Source organism: Aquila chrysaetos, chromosome 25 (genome assembly GCF_900496995.4).
Source record: "Aquila chrysaetos chrysaetos chromosome 25, bAquChr1.4, whole genome shotgun sequence".
Lineage (NCBI taxonomy): Eukaryota > Metazoa > Chordata > Aves > Accipitriformes > Accipitridae > Aquila > Aquila chrysaetos.
The window spans coordinates 18,328,958-18,341,262 of NC_044028.1; the positions used below are offsets into that span (position 1 = coordinate 18,328,958).

Sequence of the window (12,305 nt, forward strand, 5' to 3'; positions counted from 1 at the left end):
GCGGGGCCGGCGCGCGCGGCGGTTGAAGCGGCGCGTGGAGCCGGCGGCGGCCGCCGGGGTCGGGTCCGCCGCGCTCGGTATGGGCCCGGCCGGGCTCCGCCGTGCCCGCGGTGAGGAGGCGTGGGGCGGAGGCGGGGGGGGGGGAAGGAGGGTAGGCGGCCGCGCTGGGCCCCCTTCTGCGGGGGTCCCTCGGGGCGGCCGTGGGAGGGAGGGGGCGCGAGGCTTTTCCCGGCGCGGGGGGCTGAGGGGCGGCCGCCGTCCCTCGCCGTGTGCCCGGGCCCTTCGTACGGCGGCGGAGCCGGGGTTGGGGGGGGGGGCGAGGGGACCGGTGAGTGGGTGTGGGGGGGTGCCGGGAGCCGTTATCCGTGCAGCTAAGGGAAGCTGAGAAGGAAATTTTAGTCATAATCCTGTGGGGATTAGGGAGGGAGCGGGTGAGAACCCGAGTGGCGGTGAGCGGCAGGCTCGAGCTGGCAGGCTGGCTGAGCATTGCTTCAGGTTTACTTAAAAAAAAAAAATCCTTCCAAACCCACGGTTTTAAAGTTTTCTGGTTTCTGTCCTACTTAGAGGAAGTTGGATAAACGTTGGATCTCCTCTCGACGAAAGCTGGCGGTGGTTTGCTCCAGAGCGGGCTCACCAGCAGCGTGGAGGGAGCAGTGAGTAGGACCCCAGCTCCTTTTGTGTGAGAGCATCAGCCTTACTGCTGGCGTTGCTCCTGAGAGCTTGGCTTTCTGTCTGCTGAGCTCTCTCTGGGTGTTAAAAGTTTAAAAAATAAAACCAAACCACCCAAAAAACTGGCACTGAAGTATTTGTAAACTCAAAGGCTGACCCTGGTAAGTTGCTACTAAATGTATTGATGTATTTGGGTCAGCTTCTATATAAAACCCCACTGGCTTTAGGGCAGGGTTAAACCAAGCATGTGCTGTTCTCTGGGTCACTTGGCTTAACTCCTCCAAGTAGTAAAATCGGCTTGCGGGCAGTGAGAAGGGAGTTGTGCTGATGGCACCGCTTGTCTGATTGGGCTAATGAGTGAGCCTCTGTACAGCATACCTGTGTTCAGAGAAAATATGACTGCAAACTTTACTTGGGGCAAGCTGAAATGGTTTGTGCTGGTGCTTTGTTGCAGTCAAGTGACCTGCTGACTGGACCTGCTCTTCTTTTACGTGTTAAGCTGAAGCATGTCTCCATTCTTAAATTGAACTTGAGTATTTAACAATTGACTATAGTGTTGATGGATAAAATGGCATAGTATGACTTCCTATGGAGTAGCAAGGTAAGAAATGAGGGGCTTTCCTTCAAGAAAGCTTATCTACTGCTGCAGGTTGGCAAATACCAGGGATTTAGTATGCAGTTGTGTGTAAAAGGTCAGTAGTGGTTCTTTGGTGAGAAAATTAACTTATGAGATGAAGGTGTGGAAGTGTGAGGCATGGAACTTATTTTGATACATGCATGGAAGAAACTGCTGGCTTTACAAGGCTTTGAGAGCAGAATGCTGTATGCTGTTGCTTTTTCTTCTTCCCCTCTCAGCCAAAGAGACTGTTCCTTATTGTGTTGTAAAGAACATGTGAGTGTTGTTGTTTGAATGTTTGTGTTGCTTGTCTTTGATTATAATCCGCAGCAGGACTCCAGGCATCTCTGTGAGGTGTACAGAGCGGTGGCCAGGCTCCACAGCAGTGTGCTGGCTTGCAGCCCTCTGTGCTGCTTCACCCCTGCACCATAGGTGTTTCTCAGGGGTTAAGATGAAGTCTGGCCTGAGAAGATGTCTGCTTCTAAAAGATAGTAAAGGCTTATGTTGGTGCTGTTCCACTTTGAGCCTTCCTTCTATCAAGCTACAAAAGACTTGTTCCTGAGTTCTTATGTGAAAGAACTCTAATAAATATCCTACAGCTTGGTACCATCTTATTATGTGTGTAAAGCATCAGCTCCTGTGTCAGCATCTACCTAAGTGAAAGGCATTTCAGGCAGAGGAAATGTCACACACCTTTCTCTCCACCTTACTCTGGAAGCAGGGAGGAAAGACTACAGCCCTACAGTGTCCCCCTTTTTCTAACTGGAAGTATCAACTTAGCTGGGTGCCACAGCTGGCTTTCACATGTTGTAATAGTATTTGAGGAAGTCTGGAATTCTGCTATTTTCAGCAGTTCTTTGCCAAAACAAAGCAAAAAAACCTGCTCAGTAGTTCTCTTCCAGCTGAAAAGAAGCCACCACAGGTGGGAGAGGTTAATAAAGTCACTTGCTGCTGAGTTTCACCATCCAACAGGCAGCTCTAATGTGGAAAGAGCTGAATGAGTTCATGCTAGCCTGGATGAGAAGCAGGGGTTGGCGACTTTGATTCAGGGCTTTATGTATATTTAATATATGAACTCAATTTCTGATTTCCAACCATCTGGCTGTATTCTGTCAAGTAAGCCTCTCCTACAAATAGTAGAATGAAAGTTAAGTATATGGAAAACCCTTCAGGTACATACTGCATGATTCTAAATAATGTGGAAACATGTAGTTAATATCACTGCCTCTCGTCCCTTTGCTGTGTGTGTACTGATGTGTATCCCTCATGGGAGTCCTCACAGTCTCCAAGCTCGGCTAATACGTAGTGGTAGCTTTGCATGCTGTGTATACACCACTTCTTATTAAGAATTTGCCATTTCTCTGAAATGTTACCCAAGTTACAGCAGGGAAATGCATGTGCTGTCAGGGGTTTATATCCTTCCATTCCATGCTCCCCTTCCCCTGGTACAATGCCAGCTGGTGTATCTCAAGCTTATAATTAACTCTCTGCCTTCTAGGGTTTGGTTCATCTGTGAATTGCTGTATGGGTTGTAGCAAAAAGGGGTACGTAGGCCAGCTGGACTCTGCAGGGAGCTGCAGGCTGTTGAGTCTGTGCTGTTGGCACTGCTGTCAGTGTGTCATGGGATGCTTTGTGAAATGTGGTAGCTGCCACTGTTTTCTGTGCTCAGGTGTGCTATTGAAACACTTTTAATATCTAATTGGGATGGCTAAAGTGATTATTAGCTAGATATGCTGCTTCAATGCATTGACAGCTCCAGTCTCTCTGAATTTTTACAAACTGCACTGGGCTTGGCCAGCTGAAATCATGCTCTTCCCTGGTGTTACCCAGTGAATGGCTACAGGTCTGCCTCTAGCTGTGGATTGGGGTTTCTAAGTGATCATGCTGCAGTTGAGTGAGTCACTGCTCTTCATCTGAGCTGTGTTTCCTCATATGTGCTTTTACCCAGATGCAAATACAAAGTAGAGCAGGTAGCCTGGGCTGCTGTAGAGGCTGGAGTGGTATGATGGATGTTTAAGAAGCAGACATATTCGATAGTTGTGTAGTTTCTCTCTGTTTTTCTTCACAAGGTGGTTGAACATGTCTGTTTATAATTTGAGTGGAATACATGAGATGACTTTAAAAACATGTCTGTCTTTTTGGTTCTAAAGCCCTATGAGGATGTGTGTCTTTAGCTAATATGGCCCAGCTGCCCAGTGGTAACACCTGAAAAATCTTACATCATTATCAGTGCTGATCATCCATCTGTATCTTTGTGCACTGAGTAGCTACCTTTCACTGCCTTTTCTGATTTTATTTTTTTTCCCAGGAGTCATAGCTGGAGTCCCTCTGGCTTTGAGAAGCAGAATGATTGTCTCGCAGCTCTGTTTTGAGGAGAGGGCATAGAAGGTCTGCCACTGCACTTTCCTCAAGGTATGAAAGGTTTCTAGGGCAGGTGTGAATTATCAGCTGTCTGTCTTTCCCAGCTTCCCATGGATATAATAGTCACTGGCTCTTTTTCTTGATCTTCCCTCAGCTAGAGAAACAGGGGGTAATAAATCTGTGGCAGTCAGGTGCTACAGCTGCCAGGGAGCAACAGATCTGTCCAAGAAGCATGGTTAAGGCTGTTGAACTACAGCTTGTGCCATCCTGTTGTTCTGTTGCTGGTGACTTTGTTTCTGGGCTGTGGGTGATGCTAGACTGGCTGATCTGTCCTGAGACTTCCTCCTGTGGAGGTCCCTGACCCCCTCCTACAGAGGTGCAGGAATTCTTGGTTTAGCAGGTGAGGTCAGAACAGGGAGCAAGATCACAGCTAAATACGTTTGATGAGGCTTCTTTTGCTATATTTGCACTTACTCGGAAGGTTCCTGCACAGCCTAGGTATTGCGCTTGCATAATCATATTACAGCGTTGCGTTACAAGGTGCCCCATGCCTCTTGGCTCGGGTATCTGATATGTGATAGCAGCCCGGGCTTCCTGGGTGTTTGCTTGTCCCTGCTCCACTCACTTCACTTTGAGTTGGATGCTCTGCTGATGCATTCTCTCTGGATTTACTTGTTCTGCGTGGACTGGCTTTTAGTACCAGTAAGACTTCTAGAGATCCAGCAAATCCTGAACATTGCTCCTTGGGTAATGTGATCCTCTGCAGAGTAACTGTCTGAATGCGAGACCCTTCTTCTACAAAAATTCCCTGTTCCCAGGTACTCAAACTTTTAAAGTCTTTTTGCCCTCTCCCTTGCTTAGATTTTATTGTGTAATGGCATTTTGCAGCAGTCTTTCTGAGGGAGAATCTATTGCTGTCTGCCTTTTAATTCATATTTTGCCTCCATTTTTGGGCTTAAAATGTCAGGGATAAGTTGTCTTAATGCTCTGACTGTTGAGTTCAGTGCTACACTGCGTCATGTTGCCGAGGGCTGTGTCTGCTTAGCCATGGAATTTGAGTGGGGTGGAATCAGCACAGTGTCTCAAACCAGCCATCCAGTCTTTTGTGTTTCTGATGTTCATAGATGGTATTAATAGGAGTGATATAAAGGAACCTAAAGGAATTGCAGAAAGCAGCCTAATAACCTTTTTTTAATGGTTTATGTACTTACTCGAGATGCTGGTTATTTATGCACATTTGAGGGTTAAAACCCCAGCAGGAGAGTCTGAGGGAGGAATCCTGATGAGAACAGTGAGAGGTGGCTAGAGAAATGAAATGCTGAGAACTGAATTGTTTCCATTGCATGCAGTTATTTCCTCAGTTCAGCTGGAAGCAGTGGGCATCCAGTCAGTGGGATGTGATTGCTAGCTTAGCATCAGGCATGTTCTTTAAGCATGCTGTTTCCTTTTCCTTTCTTCTAGTGTGTTAAAACAACTGAATGCTACTTTGTGCACAAAAGCTTTTAAAACACCAAGATATGGGAAGCTGTGGAAGCTTTCAGCAAGGGAGATTTTGTGTAATGATTACAAACGTAATGCAGAAAAGGGGGATAGAAGAAAGCATTGCCATTTAAGCTTTGCAAGGCTCCTAAGACAGGCTCCTTCTCCAGAGTACAATTGATTCTGGCTTTACATCTCTGTTTTGTGCTTTAATTATTGTGAGTTTTGCTGGACCTCTAAGTTGAATTTACTGCAGTAGTGTTGGGAAGCAGCAAAGGACGCTACTGTGTGCTGGACACAGCACTGACTGGGACTGCAGAGACCTGTCTTGTTCTGTCTCTGCCACTGACTTGCTAAGCTATGCTGGGCAAGATACTCTACCTACTGTGTCTCCTCCTCTCTATTTGTGAGAAAGAGTTAAGGCTTCTAGTTAGGTCTGTCTGTGAAAATTGCTAGAATGTATTGTGGTGTTTGGTGTAAGGGAACTGAAATTTTCCAATTTCTTTCTATTACAGGTGTATAGTAAAAATGGTGCAGAAATACCAGTCCCCAGTTCGAGTCTACAAATATCCTTTTGAGCTCGTCATGGCAGTGAGTAATACTCAGCATTTTTACTTCTCCAGCTGTTAAGGGCTGCAACCTCAGGCCAGTGGGAGGTGGGGGACTGCAGTTTTGGCTAGCACGTCTTTGTGGCAACCTTATGGGTATGTTGCGGGAACAGAGTTTTACCTCTCATTATCTTTTTGTCCTTTCTTCAGTTTTCCATGAAAAATAGGAATCAACATCTCAGTGTTTTGAGAGGCAGTTTAGCCATTAGAAGGGGAAAAAAACCAACAAAACCCAACCTTCTGTAATTACTCTTTCACAAGGAAGGAAAAAATTTTGACATTCAGGTAGGCAGGGCTGATTTGTGGCCAGATACTGTCTTTGCCTTATCACCAAATGCCATTCAGTTTAGAATCTCTCTAGATATGATCCCAATCAGTGTTGTAGGATGTATGTATCTAGAACTTGATTCTAAATCATACCGAGCTTTTTGATTTGGTTAAAAGCTAGAAATCTTTGGAAAAACTCTTCCATATTGTTCTTCCCTGTTCATTCCCTGACTGAAATGTTGGGACATCTCTCTCCAAATTTTGTTATTTCCACAAGGGGCTTGAGGGCTGTAATTTAAGTTCTTTTGCTGGTGATGCAGATAGCTGATGTGACCACAGCAGCTTCCTTAGGTAGAGTTTAAAGACATTTATGATATTCTGGACTTTGTCACAGCTCTTCAAGGTGTGAGTCAAATATCTTTCTGAAAGGTTTGCTGTTTACATTTCAAGGGCAGCACTGAGCATTTGGACATTTATCCAAAATACTTGCTTATAGACTTTTGCAAGGCTTTGTTTTGTAATCTGTTGGGCATTTCAGACTACTGTAGGGATCCCCAAGACTTAGTATTTGCCACTTTTCATCTGCTGCTTTCTCCATTGTCTCTCTTCCCTGCTGAACATGGACACCAGTTTTCTTCAGTCTATGACAGATCAAGAATGAAGATGGAAAGCTATAGCCATTGCAGGTAGCTGACATCATTCCCATGAATGGAAGGGAGAGCCTGATGTAATACATTGTGTTCCTCTTGACAATGTTGCCTCTTCTAGATTCCTGGGAAATAACTGCCAAAGAGGGTTTTTTTAATCCAAAATGGCCTCCAGTCTTCTATTTCAGTAGTTAAAACTGGGGGAGAGATTTTTTGTTTGGTTCTAAGTGTGAGTAATGGACCCCAAAGGTAGCAGCAGTTCCTCAGCTGAGAGTGGTTGCCATTCACTTCAATGCTCTCTGATCATCAAAATGAACGCTTTTTTTTTTCCACAGTTGTGCTCCATCCCAAATTCCACCCCCCCCCCCCCCGGTCTTATCCAGATTTCCCATGTCTGTTAGCCAGCTAAGCCAGTAACACGCTGTAGAAGTGCCCCAACCAGTCTGGGGCTAATGTTTGTGGTCGTGAAACTTTTCTGGCAATGTTCTTTTGCTCTCTTAGCGCATCCTGTATTAGAATAAGACACCAGTACTTGTTACAAAGATACTGGTAGTCTTTGCTCTATGCATACCTCTCCACATTCCTGTTGTCTATATTAGCAGGATAAACCTAACACCAGATGCCCGTCGATAGATTGGCTGCTAATATAGGAGGGCTGTCTCTAGACAAATCCTTTGTAAGCTTGTTAGCAGAATGCCTAAAGGCCAGGGTTTGATGGGTTTATTTTTCAAGTGGTTTAGTTTGATTTGCTTTCAGTTTTTCAACATAACAGGACTTAAAATTCCCTTGGATTTCAGGGCTGGGATTGTAAATGTCATCCTTTAGTTGTTCAGCAAACTCAAATTCTCATTATCTTAGCAAAGTTATTAGTCCTCTTTCTTACGAAGATCAAGTTACTTGTCCAGGGTCACCCGAAGGACTGTGTAGTGGAATAGGGAGCTGACTATAGACCCCTTAGTCCCACTCTAACGTCCTGTGGAAATCATATGTTCGCAGCAGGATCTGCTTTATTATGAATACTGGCATTATAAAGTAGTGTTTCAATCTAGTGGCAGTCCATGCAGGCTGAGTTGGATGCAGGCTTTGTTATCGCTTTTGATACGTTCAGATGGAGTCTTTCATTTGTGTGGAGGCAGTGCAGATTTCACAGAGCTGTCAGGTGCTAGCTGTCAGTTGCTGGAAGTTTTGCAGGGAGAGTGGGCGTACAGTGAAGCTGTTTTGCTCCTCAGCACGTGGCATTGGTGTTAATCTGCTTCAACATAAATCTGACAGCAGCTTCCTCAGCACTGGGAACCTGATATTCAGCTGCTTTCAACTTTTCCCCTCAAATGCTTTGTGTGAACCTTTGGAGTGTTGAGGTCTCATGCTGTGGTTGAGGGTAGGAGAGCAGAGGTCATATGGGTGACCTCAAGACATCTCCTTATTTTATGGGTCTCTATGCACCCTTCAGCTTGATACACTTGTGCTTGATTCCTCATCTGTATAATGGGGAGGGTCACACTTCCTGTGGTCTGTTCAGGCTATGTCATGAGGTAAGCAGTGTTTGTTAGGAAAAGTATTTTTCCCCCAGAACTTCAGATGTTTGGATCACACTATAGAAAACAGTGCGTGTGCTTCATTCAGATATGAGGATCTGAGAAATAGGGTTGTCATAGCCAAATGAGGCAAACGATTCATTGCTTCCTGGCCTTGTTCAAACATACAGTGTTTCCTATGCCTTTTGTTGAGCCCTGCCATCAGGAACACCATTTATCTTCCTTGGACTTGTACAGAGTGCATGTGTGTGCAGCTCATCCTCGAGACGGCACAGGGCTGTGCTTGACAGATGAGCCGGTGCTTTTACTGTTAATACCTTTGTTATTGTGTGTCTCTGGATAATTGTTTATGGATTTACACTCTGCTGCTTACTAATGCTTCTGCAGCTTGAGTTCTGGCATTTGCAGGCAGTAGATTTGATGTATCTTCCCAGTCCTTGGAAGGAAGACTACATTCCCCTTCTTGCTCTCTTTGCCAGTCCTGTGCATCTGAGGAAGTAAAAAGGAATCGGCTTTCCAAGTCTTTTTTGGTCATTCAGGAGTTCTGAATCTTTTCTTTTTCTTGTTAGAAGAGTCCTCCCTTCTAAAAAGATTTAAACAAATGACAGTCTTTCCACACCTGTCCAAATTCACAGTAGTCGTTTTCACCTGCTTTGTTCCTAATCTGCACTTGCACTAAAGGATCAAAAATGTTACGCTCTTCAAATTATAAGCAGTGCCTGACACCTTTATCCCTTATACCTGAAAAGAACCTTGACATTTGTTATGCTTTGTTATCTTGTCATGTTTTTCCTTTCCATTTTATATCTCTTTTTTTTTTTTCTTTTGTGTGTGTGTGTGTGTCTCTTTTTAAATGGAGCTGTTTCCCTCAAATGGGTTGTCCATGGCTCTCTGGTCCTGATCTTGTCTTTTCAATTAGATCAGCAGATTTGAGATTGTATGTCTCCTGATTTTATTTTACAGCCAAGAAAATCCCCAAGTATAAACATACTTTTTGTTTTCTTTGTGTAGTAGTTGTAGTTTTAAAGCTAAAAGTTTTTTTTTTTAATGAGATGTTATAATGAGGGAAGAATCCAGAAGGAGGGGTAATTCTGCCACATAGCTCATGAGTGATAACTTACTCCGATGTAAACTGTTGTGAGCCTTCTCTGATGTATGGAGATGAGAATTTGATTTGGGTGAGCAAGTCCAAAATATGCATAGCTGTACAGGAAACAGAGCTAAGAGAGATTGCATATTTAATATTATTTGTTGCCAATGAATTATTAGGTTAGATGAGATAGTTCCAGCTGGAGAATTTTAGCTTTGAAAGTAGTAGGGAGTTTTGTTCCCATTTATTTTAGTAGTGCACTCAGCCATTCACACTTGCAATTGATATCTGCCATTTTCACACACTTTATAGTATACACTGAGTTTGCTTAGGATGGTTCCTAAAGCTACAGATCTGAAATAACCCCCCAGAGACTCTTACATGGTCTTCTGTACTTGATGTATAGTTTGAGTTGCTGCAGTAGTGGTGTAAATGAGAAACTTCATGACAGCGCTTCTGTCAATTGTTTGGTCCTCTTGCCACATTTACAATACACTTCATGTTCAGCTGTTATTGCGACTAATAGCAATTTATGGTTTCTGCTGCAAGCGAGGGGTCTTTCTGCACAGCCTGGTGCCAAGGGAATGGTAAAGGATGCAGATCCTGAAAAGGAGAATGTTCTGCTTGCGGGTTTTACACCTTGAACCAAATCAAACCTTTATCACTTTACTATCTGAGATTCTATCTTTTCTATTAAATGAAAGCTCTGCAAAACACAACTAGTAGGTTAAAGGCTGAGTTTAGTTAAAAGCTAAAGCACTATATGTATATGTGAAAATATATATATGTAACTTGACATTTAAGCTTACTCCATACAGGATATCAACTTTATGTTTGTAGCCTTTGAGAGGTTTACTACTGTTCTCTAAAAATAAGTCATGGTCTTGAAAAGACAGAATATATCATGGTTTTGGAAGTTTGCAGTAGCATCGGTTCTCATTCTGTGTACCGGTTGTACTCCATGCTTAAGATGAAACTGTTCTTGAGCCCCACATGTGCATGATGTGAGTCAATGCTGCTTTCTGCTTGACCTCATTTCTTGGTGCTGCCCACAGCATGTGTTGACACATATATGAGCAGCGGAGAGCCTGATGTCTTGAAAATGCACACATGGACAGCAGTGGTGTATGTTTCTCACTGCAGTAGTTGAATGGTAATCTTCAGTCTAGGGTGCTTCTGCTATGTGCAGTGTTAGTTTGGGATGGGGGGTGGTTGTTCTCTGGGTTCATGTGTGGTGTACAGGCATTTCTTATCTTGAGCATCACTCAGACTCTCTAATGGATCTATTAGGTGGCAGCTCGTGATTCCCTCGCCTGTGCCTGCAAGTGAAAGCTTGGTCATCTGAGGTCCTGGCCTGCCACTTGTACTTCCAAGCAGCTCTGTGACTCTCTCTTCTAGTTTTAGCAGCAATTCAGTGTTCTCTGCATTTAGTTGATCTGCAGTTCTTTATTTTTCAGGTAAGATAAAGTAGGAAATTAATGGTGTATACTTCTGTTTCTTCTCAGTATGATTGGAGTGTTGGGGGGCGCTAACAAGCTGGGAGGCAAATTTAGTTCAGGCTACAAATGCTGCAGGTTTATTTAGAGTCAGAAATTACTTCACATGGATTAAGCAGCAGAAAGTATTCCTTCTCCATCGTCTTTACTCATGCTGTAAAACAGGGTTGTAGCCCTTCAAAAGCAAACATCCGTGGTCCCTGTGTGAGATTGCTTCAGCAGGGTCAGGTGTGTGAGACAGTCTTGATGATAGTCACTGGATTTGGCAGGGGTCCTCGTTCTTGCCCATGAATAATGCACCAGCAGATCAGCCTTGAGTACACTGGCTATTTGCATGCTCACAAAGCTGCTTTGCAGCCACTGAAGTTTTTGCTCATTTACAGCAGTTGAGGATCTGGCCCACAGTTACATACAAGAGTCAAACATCCAGTATGACTAAAATAAAAATGCATCACTTACTTCACAATTGTCCCAACATTCTTTTGTGCCAGTGGTGTTGGGAGGCTTGTATATGCAGTCTAATTGAAAGCAGCTCTTTGCTATTTTAGCTGTCAGGTTTAGCTGCAAGAGAAGAAACTGTGAATACTGAAGTTCAGGTCCTGACAGCTAGAATTGTTTCCAAACACTTTTTCAAAATTATTTTTATTTGTGCCTTTTCAGTATCAACATGCATTGTGTTAAAGATGTTCGATCTTTAAGTAGCTTTATTTAAAGACTTCTTCCTGTTGCATTTAGCACACTGAGTGTATAAAGAGACTGCTTAAATCCTGATACATCATGCATGCTCTCCTCTCTAATTCTGTGGTGTCTTAAAGGATTCCATATTTCACCGACTGATGCGGTGGTGCTTTTGCAACAGAACCTCTGAGCCCTCTTTTGCTAGGTAGGCACCACAGTGTGACCCAAACAGCTTGCAGTACACATTGGTAACAGATAAAATGGCGGGGGGCGTGGGGGGTAAGAGATAAAATGTTGTGTGAAAGCTGTATAATGTACAAGCAGACTGATGTCTAGCAAGGATCATGTTAGTTCTGTGGGTTTGTTTAGAGCGACAAGTTCAGTGTGTGTGTTCACAGCCCATCCCGGTCTCAGAAAGGCTGCTGCTGTCTTGCTACATAAGATGTGCAGATTGGCTGTCTAGGTCAACTACAGCGCAATATCTTGCAGTGCCTACAGCACAGATGCACCACGGAATACAGTTTTGGGGGTTCCTATATACTTAATTTTAATTACAGCCTGGGATAGTCCTGTCTGGAGCTCCAAGTTGTTGTCATTATTCTAGTATCATCGCAGGCTGGTGATGTAGAAAGAAAAGTAGAATCTTAACTAAAATATTTGATGCCAGTTTATAGCCTCTGTGTTCAAGTGTGACTTCTGGAACCAGAAGAGCACTTGCTGCAGGGGGGGCGGAGCGGTTTCTGGCAGCTGGAATCCCTCTGAAGCAGCAGTGGTGGTGCAGCTGATCAGAGGGCTGTGCAGAGTAGTCAGAGAGTGTGGAGTGGAGCTCTAAGTGCAGCATCTGCAGGAGTGCCAGAGA

At 44.1% G+C, this 12,305-nt stretch overlaps 1 protein-coding gene across 7 annotated transcripts in view; it reads left to right on the forward strand.

The window, feature by feature from the left end:
- The window catches only part of SEC14L5 (SEC14 like lipid binding 5), a 47,067-nt gene continuing 34,762 nt past the window's right edge, over positions 1-12,305 (forward strand). For 2 of the 7 annotated variants that reach the window (XM_030001613.2, XM_041120120.1), the window contains exons 1-4: positions 1-110; positions 565-653; positions 3,594-3,697; positions 5,641-5,716. In XM_030001613.2, the coding sequence (XP_029857473.1) occupies positions 5,654-5,716 (63 nt within the window). In that variant the 5' untranslated portion in view covers positions 1-110; positions 565-653; positions 3,594-3,697; positions 5,641-5,653. The other 5 variants (XM_041120119.1, XM_030001615.2, XM_030001614.2 and 2 more) reach the window with 5 other exon arrangements.